The 17,745-nt window shown below is 36.5% G+C and overlaps 1 protein-coding gene across 1 annotated transcript; it reads right to left on the bottom strand.

Annotated features, from left to right (window-relative positions):
* Window positions 1-16,456: 16,456 nt before the first annotated feature.
* LOC131612214 (ethylene-responsive transcription factor 1-like) lies at window positions 16,457-17,498 on the bottom strand. The gene has a single exon (XM_058884018.1). It carries the CDS (start codon window positions 17,430-17,432, stop codon window positions 16,806-16,808), a length of 627 nt encoding a protein of 208 aa, XP_058740001.1. The 5' UTR covers window positions 17,433-17,498; the 3' UTR covers window positions 16,457-16,805.
* Between the last annotated feature and the right edge of the window lie 247 nt (window positions 17,499-17,745).

Here is a 17,745-nt window from a genome sequence, read left to right as displayed (position 1 = left end):
TCATTTGTGTTTTGTGGTGTGAAGAGGATGAAGAAGAGTGTGTTGTATTTATAGACTTATTGGAGCAATGATGGCCCAACAAATCTTATCCTGCCTCAGTGGACTTTTCGGAAATGAACTTCCGAAAATTGGAGGCAGACTAGCATATTTCGGAAGTTCATTTCCGAATTATGCAAAAAACAGAACTAAATTTTGCATTTTGTTGATTGCTTAGTGTTTTGTGTAAAAAATACAAAAGGAATTCAAAATACACATAAATTAGCCAATGATGACATAAAACATACTTATATTATATATGTATTGAATCGGTCCGATTTTACATGATAATCAACAATACATACAAAAACGGTCATTACAAACAAAAAAACGATCCGAAACAAACTAAAATTCACCGAACCAATCGGTGGATCCTAAGTCCAAAATAGGTACGTTCTTCGACCGCTCTCTATTTTGCTCGCGCATCATTTCTTCAAACTTCGTCATTCTTGAAACGAAAGGATCCGGCCAAGTCTCCGCCTCATTTGAACGATGCGTCGTCCATTGACAAGAAGTAGCCGGTATAGGACACCCCGGTTTCAAAAACACTTGGACGAAGTGCCGCGATCGTAGATACCCGATACATATGATCCGGCTCGACGCATCCAACGGCGGTCGACTATGAAGTGGAAAGAAAGTCTCACTTAGTCCAAACCTCGTCAAATCGACACACACCATATCATATGCACTTGCTATTAGATGACCCATATTGGAGAATGACATCCACTTCGAAACCGGAGCGATACCGGTAAGTGATGGAACAAGTGAGTCATGAATTTTCGCAAACTTTTCTTGATTTTCATATAGTCGGCCGTAGATGTCCCGATACGAAGTCAACTCCGCAATAAGTTCCCGTCAGACTAAAGTGTGATTATTTTCCCCTTTACCGAGCGAACCCGCAACGGCCCGATATCCACAATTGTCGTCGCCTCCGACATCAAGGATGTTATCGATATATTTGTGCATAAAAAGTGGCATTTCATCAATGTAGACAATGGGTGATTTTTTGATCGGTGGTGTGCGAGGTGGCTTCAAAATACGGGCTCCTTTGTTACCACTACACTTGGACTTCGGCGTCGGTGAATCCGGGAACGATGCATCAACATGTTCAAAGTAGGAAGGAGATCGTTTTGTTGACGTGTCATCTTGTGTAATTTTGGACTTTTTCGGTGCACCTTTCGTTTTAACCGGTTGAGATGGCGGTTTCAAGTCGGTGGTCTCCGAAAATGCAATTTTTCGTAATTGTTCTTTAATGTGCATTTTCGTTGTGTCATCTGCATTAGCAAACTTCTCCATTATCACTTCCAACTCATCGGAGATGGTGATTTTGGAGTCATTTTCTTTCGACGGGTCAAAATCATCAAAACGAAGCTTCTTCCAATGGTCGGCTACCTCATCCATGCGTATTGGTGAATTCAACTTCTTCTTTTTTGCAAGTATACAAGCACATGGAAGGCCGTATGTATTTATAATGGTACACCCACATAAAGAACTATCCGGCCCCGTGGTCTCCGACCGCTTCGCTTCATGAAACAAAAAATTGAAACCCGATCGGGATATGTTGTAAATCAATTGGGAGAATAAAATTTGTCCCTTATACTGGTGTTCCATAACCGTCTTGCTCCGACCGAACGATGTTTGAATTCCATTGTGTTGATTTTCAAGCATTTGGTTCACGGTGTCCCATCCCCGACACAAATCTCCCTTGCTATCACCCAACCACCTCTTGAAGACCGCATGTGCGGATTCAACTCGGATAGTCGTGGTGCAACCTAGATGTCTAACTCGATTTGTCCAAGCGCACACGACTTTTTCTCTAACTTTGTCAAGAATGGTGGATTCGACGTAATGACAAAAAGTCTTAATGGAACCACACAAAGACCTAAAGTGTACCAATTTCTCGGTATACACCTCTTCGGAGTATGCATCCAAAATTTCCCTCTATGCCGCCATTATCCTATCAACCACAACACCGGCTTTGATTACTTTACCATTTTCATCCGGCCTATCTTTTGTCCCAACCGCGGGTTTTAACTTACTTCTCACGTTGCAAGTTATGTGATACCGGCAAAGTAACGCGGTCGATGTCGGGAAGACGGTATCGACCGCATTCATCAAAGCATTGTCCCAGTCGGTGACAATGACGTTTGGCATACACTTTTGATCAACTAACAAAGACTTGCATATGCCTAAAGCCCATGTAAAGTTTTCTTCTTTTTCACACTCCAAAAAAGCAAACCCGACCGAATAAGTCTTGTCCGTCGAGGTCACACCCACTATCTCTAGAAGAGGAAGCCTATATTTGTTTGTCTTGTACGTCGAATCCATGATAAGAACGGTTGGAAATGTGTTGAATAATTTGATACTTTCGGGATGAGTCCAAAAAATATCACGCACCGTAACTTTGTCCTCGGACGTTCAGAAAGCTTGACACATATTTGTTATCACCCAATAGTTTCAAAAGTTGTTGCATTTCCGACCGAGGGCCCATTTTCAAAACTTTGAGATAGTGCCGTTCATTGTAAACTTGCTTGATATTTGAAACGCTATCCGGTTTTTTACGCTTCAAATCGGCAAGTATGTTGCGAGGCGCCACTTTGACTATCGTTAAATCCGATATCAAATTTTTCTCTTCGCGGGACAAACGACACGCCATTGGATGTCCGTGTAACTTGGCCTCCAAGGGATGATTATGAATTCCACAAATTACGGTTAAACGCCATAAATCATCGACCCTCCGAGTCGCGCGCAACTTAAACGGACACCCACACTTTCTCGATCCCGTGTCTTCGTGTTTTAGAACCCGGTTTAATTGTGCATAACTCCCACCCCGTTCGCAATTCAAAACAATGAAAGCTTTCCGCCTACTATTTCCATTGTCGGACCTTAAAATAACAATACCAAATCCAAGTTTACTAGCTTCGTTCCGAACCCAATCAATCAATTGTTCGCGACTACCGAAGCTCCGATCATTTGTAAATTGTTGCCGAACATCGACCGCATTGATCATAGGATTAACTTCGATAACCGAATCGTTATTAACGTTGACAACTGCCGGAACTACTGCGTCATTGCCTTGCACATTGTTGTCCGGATGCACCATACCTAAAATATGCAAAAATTATCAAAATTGGCCAAAACTGTTTTTTTTTAACTGCCAGGGCATATTTCGGAAGTTCATTTCCGAAATTTATTAGGTAATATATTTCGGAAATGAACTTCCGAACCATAGCAGGTTCAGCATAAAATTCATCAATCAATGTAGTGAAATAGGGGATGAAATGAGAGATGCTTACCTGAAATCATAGCTTTCTATGTTCCCTTTAACGTGATCAACGGTTAGAAACTTGATTTTAGGACGAAAAATGGATGGAGATTGATTGGGTTTTGGAGAGGGTTTGGAGAAGTTTTGGAGAAAAATGATGAAATAGTGAAGGGGGGAAAATTGTATATGCAGCAATATTTTCGGAAATGAACTTCCGAAATATTCACGGTTTTGAATTTTTTTTACTTCGGAAATGCATCTCCGAAAACACCACTTTTTTGGTGTTTTCGGAGATGCATTTCCGAAGTCAAAAAAAATTCAAAAAAAAAAAACTTCGGAGATGCATCTCCGAAGCAGGGGTAGTTTTGGGATTTCGCAGGGGGTGACCCCCATAGGGAGGTGGGTAAAGAAATTTTCTTCAGTTAAACTTGTATCTTTCTACCAATTTTTTTCACCACATTAAACAATCTTAAAACCATTGACAATCGTGTAAAATTTACGCACCCCAGATATAATAATTATTTATTGTCACTACATAAAGTATCATACACATGAGATATCCTAAAAGAATTTTTTTCTAATATCACAAATCATATCTTCTAGTTGATCATCCATGTCTACGTCAATTTTATCTTTGTTAAATGATGTTGTAGGGTTTTTTGTGACTTCACCATGCCATGTCCATGTCGTATAATATTGAAAAATTCCATCACAACATAGAAGATCCAATATTACTTTCTTTCCATGTTTTTTTATTATTTCCACAAAAAAACACAACGACAAAAAAAATCATTATCATTAGGAAGATTTCTTACAAATAATTGAAGAAGTTCAACCATTTCATTCTCATACTTTGCACTTAATCAATTAGCTTTCATCCAATTACGATCCATGACTTTTTTAAAAATAAAATCAAAATCCTACACAGATCATGATTTTTGAATGAAAATTTTGTTAAATTCACAACTTTGTCATGTCACATTGTAATATCAAAATATTGATAAGTCACATTATAATAAATTTATACCTATATTAAATTAGACACACGCGGTTTTAGAACTTTTGCTAAATTATGGTATTTACAAGTTGAAAATATATCAAAACTTCCAGCACCTTTGTTTTCAAAAAATTTCTTACAATTATCAAAGACCAAATTTTCTTATAATTTCAAAAGTAACCCAAAACATTTATAAGCTACACATTTAACAACCAAGATTAAACTAAAATTTTTCTACACCTTTAAGAGAGATGTCAATACTTTTATAAGTTAATACAATAACAACAACAACATTAGCAACAACAACAATAACGACAACAACAACAACAACAATGACAACAACAACAACAACAACGACAACAACAACAACAACAATAACAACAATTTCAAACTTTCAACAACAATAACAACAATTTTAAACTTTCAACAACAACAAAAATGACAACTGTTATGAATTTAATGCCAATAACGAAGTATAAAACAAGGAAAGAATAAAGAACAAGGAAGAAGAAGAACATAAGAATTGGTTATAACTGCTATTCTTTTACTTTCTCTTAGAAAACAAGATTACAAGTTTACAAGAATAACAAATAACCTCTCTCACCCTAAATTAAGATTTGCAGTATGCAATGATGAGAGACTAGTATGCTATTTATAAAAAAAACCTAACATACTAACTAATGGGCTTTTTCCACAAGGCCCATTACACAAGCTAACTTAATAAACAAGTTAACTTAACAAATTAGGGTTTAAACACTAAAACCTAATTTAACATGCTAACAACCCTAGAATCTTCGACACCTGCATGCTAGATCCATCTTCGACTACAACATGCACATTTCGGCACCAACATCTCAACAACCTTCGACTTCATGCTTAACCCTGTCGAACCAAGAAGCCACCCTTCAACCATACTACAGTTCGATCCAAAGTCTCGTACTTTGTTGAAGGCATCTTCTCCACGCTCACCGCACCAAAATGCCAATAACGAAGTATGAGATATTGGATCAAACTCACAACAACAACTTTAATATTTCAACAACAACATTAAACTTTCAACAACTAGAACAAAATTAAACCTTTAAATCTTCAATCTCAACAACAACAACAACAAATTTAAATCTTCAATCTCAACAACAACAACAACAACATTAAACCTTTAAACCACCAATCTCAACAACAACAATATTAAACCTTCAATCTCAACAACAACAACAACATTAAACGTTTTACTTAACATAAAAAACATTAAACCTTTAAACCTTCAATCTCAAGAACAACAACGTTAAACCTTCAATCTCAAGAACAACAATGTTAAACCTTCAATATCAATAATAATAATAATAATAACAACATTAAACATTTTAATTAACACAACAAGAACAACTAACATTGCTAAGTTACATGCACAGAAAAAGCATTTACGTATCGGAAATATGATGAAGAAGTCAAAGCAGTGAATTTGGTTTGAGCTTCCGTCTTCAAGTTTGGTTCAAGTTTCCTTCCTTCTTTTCTTGCTTTCTTCGAGTTGAAGAAAAGAAGATGGATTTTTGAAACTCTAAAATGAAGTTTGAAGGTAGAAGATGAAGTTTGTCTAGGACTCGATGACATATTCATTAATGCAAAAATGAAGAAAACTAGTGTTCTATTTTGGAAAAGAAAAACTGGCACACTTTTCCTATTTGTTTGGAGGTTTAACCGAGGGAAAATATTATTTATTTTTATTTTTAAAATAATTAAAAAAAATAAGGCATCACTTTTCCTATCAGTTGGGAGGTCCAACCGAGGGAAAATGTTATTTATTTTGAAATTTTTTAAAGAAAAAGGAAGGCCACTTTTTCTATTGGTTGGGAGGTATAATCGAGGAAAAAACTTAATTATTTTTAATTTAAAAATAAATAAATAAAATGAAAATGTCACTTTTCCTATCGGTTAGAAGGTCCATCGAGGAGAAAACTTAATTATTTTTAACTAAAAAAGGCGTCATTTTAAAAAGATTTATAATCACTTGCTAGAATAATCGAGGGAATTAGTATTAACTCTTTTTTTAATAAAATACAAAATTGTAGTTGTTGGAAACTGAAGTTTGTACCAGTGCTAATTTTACCGTCTGTTGTTATCCCTTCCGCGAGAATAGATTGTTTTATTTTTAATTTTAAAAAAAGGAAGGTGCCATTTAATTTTAAATAAAACACAAAATCGCAGTTGATGAGAACCGAAGCTTGTACCTGATGGAATTTTCCCAACAGTCGTTTGCCTACCGAGTGGATAAATGATATTTTTTATTTTAAAAGTAAAAACTGTGGGCGCTTATTGAAATATATTTTACCTCGGCCCAATATCCAGTGGAGGTGAAAACTCCTGAAGAAATATATATTTTGTTGTAATGATAGGTGAAACCTCGAAACGCTCTCTTGTCATTTGTAATCTTATTCTATTTTGGCCTACCACACATCGAATGCAACATGCTCATATTTACTACACTTACTGTATTCTTGCATTGATTGTTAGTTGCCCAACATTCTGTCTCGTACAACATTGTAGGTCCTACCGCAATTTGATAACATGTTCCCTTCATCTTGAGCATTACTTTTGTCTCACAGAAAATCTCTAAAATCCTCCTTCATTTCATCCATCCACCGTGAATTTGATGGTTAAAATGCTCTCTTATTTTCCATCATTATGTATTAAGAACCCAAGATATTTAAACCGCATGACTTGTGGGATGATATGTTCTTCAACTTTCATCTCTATGTTAGAAACAATTCTTCATTTTGTGAGCTTACATTACATATCCTATGTATTACTTCTTCATAGGTGAAAGTCATGTGATTCTAAAACTCATCTCCAAGTATCCAACCTCTCATTTAGATTCTCCTTCAACTCACTGTTAGCCTGAAAATTTTAGCTGAAGAATTGACGAAGAATGGTAGCGGCCACGTTTGAAAATGATAAAGTATAAAGAGATTCAACCATGGTTTTGACATACTAACCATGTTTACTAGGATAGTTTGACTAACTTATCAGATGATCTAAGACATAGTGTACTTTAACACCCCCAAATCATGGTTTGGAAGAGTCTTAAGAACATATCCATAAGATTAAGATCAATCTCTCTTTAAAAAATATCCTGAATCTCAAAAAAGATTTATATTAATCAGCGCTTTGACATGGAGATGTGGTGTAGAGGTGTCAGGTTCGCTGAGCCCAACAAATGTTGGGAACCTAGTATATTTCAAAGTCTAAATTTTAGGTGATTTGAAGGTATTTCAACTCTAAAATAGGGTTCGACCAAAACATCCCTTGACGGGAGCGATTGAAGGTTGTGAAGACAATTTTCATATGATGAGACAACAATTAGAAACAGTTTTAAAGACCCGAAAAACATGGAAGTATATCAAAAGTTTGAAGCTTGCATTGTAGGACACATGTTGAACGCTTAACGAGTAACTGTTATCGATGATTAATAAAATATTAGTATATAAGTCAAGTTCATTGATGTAATCAATGTCACAAAAACCGTTTGTGAAAAATGCATGAGTTTGCGTCCTTTCTTTTAATTTATCAAGTCTTTCAAATAGAAGCATTTTACTTTAATGACATTTGTTATGCTTTTTGTTTACTTTCCTCTTCCAAAGCAATTATACATTAGTTCCATCAGAGTTTAAGTTCAATATTTCGAAACTCAAATATTTAAATTCCAAGCACAAACACTTTCTGTTGTTCTTTTTTGCAAAAATTGTCCTTAGGATTTTTCCGAATTTAATCCATTAAATGAACTAAAACTTGTGATTTGATTTACTAAAAATACTAGTAAACACTCACCAAGTATGACTGTATCACCTGCAAAAAGTATGCATCTCCACCTTATGTGTTGGATGTGTTCTGTGATTACATCCAAAATTAAAATAAAAAGGTACAAGCCACACAATGTAATAATAAAATAAAAATAACAACAACAATCAAGCCTTATATCACTAATTAGGATTGACTACATTGTTAAATTTCCACCATAATATTTTATCCAAGACCATGATTCTATTTAAATAGTTAATCTCGAGATCATTTTTTAATAACTTCTCTTATAGTCTTTCTAAGTCTTCCTCTTTCTCTAGTTTTTTGACTTCTCTCCATCTAATATAATCTCCTTACCATAAAATCTACAGGTATTCTATATACATGCCTAAACCACATAAGTTTATTTTCCCCCATCTTCTCTACTATAGGTGATATCTCAACACTCTCTCAAATATTTTTATCTCTAATCCTATCATGTCTTATCTTACCACCACCACCACTACTACTACTACAGAAAACACCTTTAAACTCGGTTGGATATGAGGTGCTACTTCGGTTTCATATGCGATGTAACAAAGGGCGTCATTAAAAGTGCGCCACTTTACCTCTAAGTTGGAATTCCAACGACGAGATAGGTGTAATGGTTATGGATCGATCCTTAACGATAACTTTTTGGAATTTTTAAATGGAGAAAACACATTTCCCCTCGGTTTTATCATTTAACCGAGGATAAAATAAAATTGAGTTTACTATATCTAATGGAGTTTGCTTATTTCACCAAAATCTAAATGAACATATAACTTTTCAAATTGGTTTACAAAATAATTATTGGTGTGTTTGCTTGTACGTTTAGAATCCAAAATACGCGTGTTTACCATGACACTACAATTTGTAGCTTCTTCATTTTCACGTTGAAAAAGCATTGGGCCGCGATATTTTTGTTCCAAACGCAGTTCCAAACAGATACTATATGAACAATTATGTTATATTTGAAGAACAACTAATCAATACTTTTCAAGCATCTTATTACTCATCATTCATCACTCGTTCTTTAATGGTTAGAATCTTGTTTGATATTTCAAGATCTTCATTCAACATTTTCTTCTCTACTAATTCATTCTTCAAAGCATAAAATTTGATGTTTTGCAAAATTGACAAGTATATATAGAATAAATTTGAATGAAAATTAGAAGCATTGAGATGAATGATGTTAAAAAAACGTTAATTAGTGTAAGATGTTTTTCAAATACAACATAATTCTTTATACTATTATTTTCAAAATAAATTTAATAGGTTATATATTTAAAGAGGGATTAGTTGAACAAACAATTGACATTAGATATAATAAACTCAACTAAATTTTCTTTCACTCTAATGTCCTCTTGATGAGAGTTGCACAAAGAATTAAAAAAACATAATCTCAATCTTAATCTCAAACTCAAATAGTAACCATAACTAAAAATTAAAATATAGCTTTCAATGCATTGCCTAGTAGAACAATTAAATATCTCAATCTCAAAATAAATAACAACAGCTAAAAAAGGACAACAATAACAACTTCAACAACTTAAAGAGAATGACAAATAACAACAATAACAACATTAACGTTCAATCTCAATCTAAACAACAACTACATTAACAAATTTAACATTTAATCTCAATCTAAACAACAACATTAAACAGCAACTCAAAAAAACAATCTCTCAACAAAACTACATCGACATCAACAATAAACCCATAACGTACCTATCTCAACAAAAACAACAATAGATGACATTTAACCTCAATTTAAAAAACAACAAGAATAAATCTATGGGGTTTAGGGTCTCAACAACAACAACAATAACAACATATCATCTTTATAAGTGATGTTTGGCGTACCAGATATGTGAACAAGAAATGAAACAAATAATTTTAGTTTTTCATTCTAACTGTTGTGAAAAACGATACCAATAAGAAAGTATAATAGGGAATTAGGGAAGAGAATAAGAACACAAGAATTGGTTATAACTGCTATTCTTTCACTTTCTCTTAAAACAAGATTACAAGTTTACAAGAATAACAAATAACCTCTCTCACCCTAAATTAGGATTTGCAGCTTAGCAATGATGAGAGACTAGTATGCTATTTATAATAAAACCTAACATACTAACTAATGGGCTTTTTCCACAAGGCCCATTACACAAGTCAACTTAATAAACAAGCTAACTTAACAAATTAGGGTTTAAACACTAAAACCTAATTTAACATGCTAACAACCCTAGCATCTTCGACACAAGCATGTGAACAACCTTCGACTTCATGCTTAACCTTGTCGAACCAAGAAGCTACCCTTCGGCCATACTAGAGTTCGATCCAATATCTCACAAATCTCCACCTTGGATCTAACTCTACAACATCAAGGGAACAAACTAGCTTTCTTCATGCAGCTTTAGCAACTGCATACAGTGGAAAAACTTGCAACTCGGTAATGTCTTGGTGATCATATCAGCAGCATTATCTTCAGTCGAAACCTTCAGCACTTGGACTTCTCCACGCTCGATTACTCCTCTGACGAAATGCAGCCTCACATCAATGTGCTTAGTTCGCTCATGATAGGCTGAATTCTTCGACAGGTGTATTGCACTTTGACTATCACATTTAACAGTGATACCTCGACCTTGAAGTTTCAGCTCCTTCGCAAAACCTTCAAGCCACAATGCTTCTTTCACAGCTTCAGTTAGGGCAATATACTCCGCTTCAGTGGTTGATAGAGCAACAACCTTCTGAAGTGTTGCTTTCCAACTAATTGCAGTGCCAAACATAGTGAAAACATATCCAGAAATAGATTTTCTGGAATCCATACAACCTGCATAATCAGAGTCGACATATCCTTCGATTACTGCTTTACCATCTTCACCCAAGGCTCCACCATAAATTAGGACTCTTTTCAGAGACCCATTTATGTACCTTAAAATCCACTTCAATGCTTGCCAGTGAGCCTTTCCAGGATTCGCCATGTACCTGCTTACAAGACTGACTGCGTAAGCTATGTCGGGTCTAGTACAGACCATAGCATACATCAAAGAGCCGACTATATTAGCATATGGGATGCTATTCATATAGGCTCTTTCGACATCAGTACTGGGACACTGATCAATACTCAGCTTGAATTGAGGGTTTGTTGGAGTCACAACTGGCTTCGAATTCGACATACCAAACTTTTCAAGAATCTTCCGTAGATATGCCTCTTGAGATAGACATAACTTCGACTTCTTTCTATCTCTTCGAATGTCAATTCCAAGAATCCTGGAAGCAGCTCCCAGATCCTTCATATCGAACTCCTTATTGAGTTCAGCCTTCACCCTCATCACATCTTCAACATTGTTGCTTGCTATGAGAATATCATCCACATAAAGCAACAAAATAACACATGAATTACCAGGTCGAAATCTGAAGTAAACGCAGTGGTCGAACTGACTTCTAATGAAACTTATGTGTGCCATGAACTTGTCGAATCTCCTATTCCACTGTCGAGGAGATTGTTTCAGCCCATACAAAGATCTCTTTAACTTGCACACATAATCTTCCTTCCCCTTTTCGACATACCCTTCAGGTTGCCTCATCAGGATCGTTTCATCTAGATCACCATACAAGAACGCAGTCTTCACATCCATCTGTTCCAGTTCAAGATCGAACTGTGCCACCATGGCAAGCAACATTCGAATGGACCTATGCTTCACAACAGGAGAAAACACATCATTGAAGTCGACACCTTCTTTCTGAGTGAAACCCCTTGCAACTAACCTTGCCTTGTATCTTTTCGACGTCACTCCTTCAATTCCTTCCTTAACTTTGAAAATCCATTTACAGCTGACTAGCCTTGCCCCATCAGGTTTCTTGATCAGTTCCCAAGTATGATTATCATGAAGAGATTTCATCTCATCATCCATGGCCTTCAGCCATTCAGTCTTATTTCGACTCCTCATTACTTCCTTATAGTCTCTAGGTTCTTCGTCTAGAACCTCACTTGCAGAGATTAAGGCATAAGCTATAAGATCTGCATATCCAAGTCTTTGAGGTGGCTTGATGACTCTTCTCGACCTATCTCTCGACAATAGGTAGTCATCGTCAGTTTCCTCAACTTCAGCATCTTCTGCTTCTTCTTCGACTTCATCTGGGATATGCAATTCAGCATCAACATGCTCCACCTCAACAGGAATCTCTACCTGTTCCAGCTCTTCGTCAGATGTTTTTGTACTTCGACCAACATCATCAGTTTTCTTAAAAGCCATTTCAGCTTCATTGAAAACTACATCTCGACTGGTGATACACCTCCTGTGACCTGGCTCTAGGCACCATAGCCTATAAGCTTTGACTCCTTCAGGGTATCCCATGAACATGCATTTCAGAGCTCTAGGTTCGACCTTGTCTTGCCTAATGTGAGCATAGGCTACGCAGCCAAATACTCTCAGTTTGTCGAGATCTGGTGGATGTCCCGACCAAACTTCTTCAGGTGTCTTCATATCTAACGCTGTCGAAGGACATCTGTTTATCAGATATGTTGCTGTCGAAACAGCCTCAGCCCAGAACACCTTTGTTAACCCCGCACTAGTCAACATGCATCTGACTCTCTCCAAAATAGTTCGATTAAACCTTTCAGCCAAACCATTTTGCTGTGGAGTACCTGCAGTAGTTCTATGCCTTGCAATACCAGAGGCAGCACAAAAACTGTCGAATGCCTCATTGCAAAATTCAAGGCCATTGTCGGTTCTCAACCTCTTGACCTTTCTGCCAGTCTGATTTTCAACCAGAGTCTTCCAACTTTTGAAATTCTCAAAAGTTTCATCCTTAGTCTTCTGGATGAATACCCATAATTTTCTGGAATAATCATCTACTATGGATAGAAAATACCTTGCTCCTGAATGTGATGGACACCTTGCAGGCCCCCAAAGATCAGCATGGATGTAATCAAGGGATCCATGTGTTCTTTGTTTGCCTTTGTTGAACTTCACTCTGCAAGATTTTCCAAGTACACAGGGTTCACAAAACTTCAGCTTTTCGATTTTGTCTCCACCAAGCAGATTTTGTTTCCCTAATTCGACCAGACCCCTTTCACTGACATGGCCCAATCTCATGTGCCAGATTTCTGTTTTCGACAAAGATTTCGTGGATGCAACATTTGTCGAACCACTTACAACTTCAGCCTCAAGGGTATACAAGCCTTGTTTCTTCACGCCTCTCAAGACTTCCTTCGAACCCTTCATGACTCTTAGGATACTTTTCTCTCCTTGGAAAACATATCCTTTCTTGTCGAATTCACCAAGAGAAAGCAGATTTCTCTTCAAATCAGGAACATACCTGACTTCAGTCAACAACCTTATTGACTCATCATGGAGCTTGAATCTCACAGATCCAACACCTGCAATCTTGCAAGCCTTGTTGTTTCCCAGCAATACTGATCCACCATCTTGATCACATAATTCCTCGAACAAGTCTTTGTTTGGAGTCATGTGCCAAGTGCAACCTGAATCCATAATCCACTCCTTCTTAGAGTCACTGCTTGAAACCACAAGAACATCAGATGATTCGAAATCATCTTGAACAATGGCAGCGTTGCCATTATCCTTACCTCCATGATATTTCAAGCGTTCAGGGCACACCTTTCTTGTGTGACCCTCCTTCTTACAATGGTAGCATCGAATGCCAGATGCTTCGCCACTGTAAGTCTTCGACTGACTTTTGCCCTTCTTGTCGAACTTACCATCCTTTCGTAAGAGTTTTCCTTTAACGGCCAAACCTTCGCCAACAGTCGAAGGTTTATGCTCCTTTCGTTCATTCAAGTCCTTAGAGTACAAGGCTGATTGAACTTCTTCAAACGTCAGGGACTCCCTTCCATACAAGAGAGTTTCTTTGAAGTGAGCATGTGATCGAGGCAAAGAACACAATAGTAACAGCGCTTGATCTTCATCATCGATCTTCACATCAATATTTTCAAGATCAAGAATCAGCTTGTTGAACATATCTAACTGCTCAGCCAATACTTTGTCTTCAATCATCTTGAATGAATACAAAGCTTGCTTCAGGTAGAGTCGATTTACCAGCGATTTGGTCATATACAAACTTTCAAGTTTCACCCATAACCCTGATGCCGTCGTCTCCTTTGATACCTGCCGGAGAACCTTATCACCAAGGCTCAACAAAATTGCGCTGTGTGCTTTCTTGATCATATTCTTCTTCTCCGCTGCCGTCAATTCTGCATTCATGGCTGCCTCTCCCTTCAACGCTTCCAAACACCCCTGCTGAACCAGTAGGGCTTTCATCTTCAAGCGCCACAGGCCGAAATCATTCACTCCGGTGAACTTTTCAATCTCATACTTTGTTGAAGTCATCTTCTCCACGCTCACCGCACCAATTTGTTGTGAAAAACGATACCAATAAGAAAGTATAATAGGGAATTAGGGAAGAGAATAAGAACACAAGAATTGGTTATAACTGCTATTCTTTCACTTTCTCTTAAAACAAGATTACAAGTTTACAAGAATAACAAATAACCTCTCTCACCCTAAATTAGGATTTGCAGCTTAGCAATGATGAGAGACTAGTATGCTATTTATAATAAAACCTAACATACTAACTAATGGGCTTTTTCCACAAGGCCCATTACACAAGTCAACTTAATAAACAAGCTAACTTAACAAATTAGGGTTTAAACACTAAAACCTAATTTAACATGCTAACAACCCTAGCATCTTCGACACAAGCATGTGAACAACCTTCGACTTCATGCTTAACCCTGTCGAACCAAGAAGCTACCCTTCGGCCATACTAGAGTTCGATCCAATATCTCACACTAACAAATATCGAACGAGAGCCCTAAACACATATCATCTTCATATTTACTTGATTTTTCATGAGTTGGATGATGATGAAGATCATGTGTGTGTGTGTGCGCGCGCGTGTGTGTTTGCGCGTGTGCGAGTAAACTATTTCACCTCGGTTGGAAAACATAACCGAGGTGAAAACGATTTATTTTTGAATAAAAAATAAAATATGAATGAAGGCGCCACTTTTAACAAAATGAAAACATAAATTGTAGTTGGAATTCATATCATGTAACTTGAATTGGTATAGCCCTCGATTATCAAATACAACCGACAGAATAAATTGTATTTTTTTGAAAGAAAAAAAATGACGTGTCCAGGAATTATACATCGGTTTTTTGTTATGTGAGGTGAAATCGTGTTGTCATAAAATCTATTATTTGTAGTAGTAGTAGTGCACACATCCAAAGCATCAACCTCATCATTTCTACACTTCCTTTATTCTCGTGTTGATTCTTAACCAACCAACATTTTGTCCCGTACAACATCGCATATGTTGACGAAATCAGATAAAATTTTCCCTTCAGCTTGAGCGGTACCTTTGCGTCACATAAAATTCCTGAAGTCTTCCTCCAGTTCAGTCACCCCACTTGAATTTGAAGGTTTACATCCCTTTCTATTTCTCCGTTATTTTGTATTAGAGACCCAAGATATTTAAAATATGTTATTTGAGGGGTGATATGGTCTCCAACATTTAGCTCTAGGTTTGAAACACTTCTTGTTTTATTGAGCTTACATTCCATATACGCCATCTTACTTATGCTTAATTAGGTTAAAATCATGTGGTTATAAAACTCGTCTCCAAGTCTCCAACTTCTTATTTAAATCCTCCTTTGACTCTCCAAGTATGACTATATCATCTGCAAAAAACATGCATCCCAGTGCTAGTTTTTGGATGAGTTTCGAGAGTATATCCAAGATTAAGGTAAAAAGGTAAAGACTAAGGGTTGAACCTTGGTGCGAACCTACTGTTGGAATCGTCTGCATATGAGTCGATATCCCTTCATACATATATTGGATAGTTAGAATATATACAATCTTAACCCCTTTTTTCTCTAGGATTTTTCACAAAATCTCTCGAGGCATTCTATCACACGGCTTATCCAAGTCAATAAAAATTATGAGCAAGTCTTAGTATTTCATTCGATAATGTTTCATCATACATCATAATAGATAGATCGCTTTCATAGTCGACTGAACTAGTATGCATCTGAGATTTATTTTTAACATAAAGCATCATCTTTTTAGCTAAACATTTTTAAAAGAATACTAATCTTGTTCAAGTAAAAAATACTTGTGAGTACGACGATAGGTCATAGTCTTTTATTGGTCAACTTGACCTATTTTCAAGTATATTTGTAATATTTGTTATTATATATTTGTAGATCCGTTGGACGTGCTATGAAATCATTCTCGAACGTTTCCACAAATTAAGCATTGATTCTTTTTCAATACTCCCAGCATATCATCGAGTTATCATCCCCACAACAATTAATTAATAGTCCAATTTTTAAAATACAAAGGAATGGAAATTGGTTTCTTTATCTTTCAGCTAACTTTTGCACTCATTTGGCGTGAATTCAATGATGGGTAAGATTGCTATCATTGTGGCACACATATCTGTCAATATTAATTGCCTTACAAAAAGATAAAACGAAACCTTATATCTTAATTTTTTTTTCTTTTCAACGTAACATCAAATCCAAAAGAACGTTCTTTCGGAAAAATAACAACATAAATTGTTGTAATTTTGCTTAAACATCACCCCTTGAAAATCAACAGGGGAATGCAAAAATATAAAAAAAATAGCACAAATCAAAAAAAAAAATACATTAACAGAACTACACTATGAACTCCAAATTAGAGTGCAATCATTTAACTCATTCACCCATTGCTCAAAATCATTTTCTTGTAAGGACTTTTTATTCTCAACTACCATGGCTTGACTTCTACTCTTGGCTAATTTGTTAAGTAGGTCAGCCATACCCCTCCTCCTCTTCGATCCAGGTGACGATGACTCCCAACTTCCCTCTGAAGAAGAAGGCTCGGGTGAGTCTCGTTTCAAAACCACCTCCCTTTCTGGCTCCGATGTAGACACGTCGTTGCCAATGAGGTGGGGAAAATTAACCTTGGCCTTATGGCCACGCATCTTGAAAGCAGCTTTGTCGTAAGCCAAAGCAGCTTCCTCCTCGGTCAAATAAGTTCCTAACCAAACCCGAGCGCCATTCTTCTTTGGATCTCTGATTTCTGCCGCAAATTTTCCCCACGGCCTACGCCTCACTCCCTTGTACCGCTTCCAAGACACCGGAGGCGCGCATACCTCACTCGTTCCTACAGATTTGTCTGAATCATTGTCACTTTTAGGGCTTGAAAAAGGCTGGCAAGATGCTAGAAAGCTTGAATCATCACAAAGAAGGTATTGTTGAATGTTTTCCAAATATGCAAAATCTGAATCAGTGGTAGTGGAAGCCATTTTTTGAATGATTGTAGTGATGTTTTGGATCTAACAGTGAGTGTTGTGAACATTGAGCTATACTTTCTTTATTTATATACAGCAACTATTGAATTGTTTATTATGAAACTGACATTTGAACCGCGTGGTGTTATTCATTTTTAAATTAATATTCCTTTTGAGGTCACTTCGGTGAAACTTCATGGATTTTGAGTTGTGCCAATAGACGTTACAAAATAATGAATATACAAAGCCTTTGTTTATGTTTATATTTTAATCTCTGTTCCCTTTTTGTCTGTTATTGCAAGTGGACGTTAAACTGTTTTATATAGTT

The sequence above is a fragment of the Vicia villosa genome, linkage group LG6 (genome assembly GCF_029867415.1).
Source record: "Vicia villosa cultivar HV-30 ecotype Madison, WI linkage group LG6, Vvil1.0, whole genome shotgun sequence".
Taxonomy (NCBI): Eukaryota; Viridiplantae; Streptophyta; class Magnoliopsida; order Fabales; family Fabaceae; genus Vicia; species Vicia villosa.
This window is presented reverse-complemented; position numbering and strand designations above follow the sequence as displayed.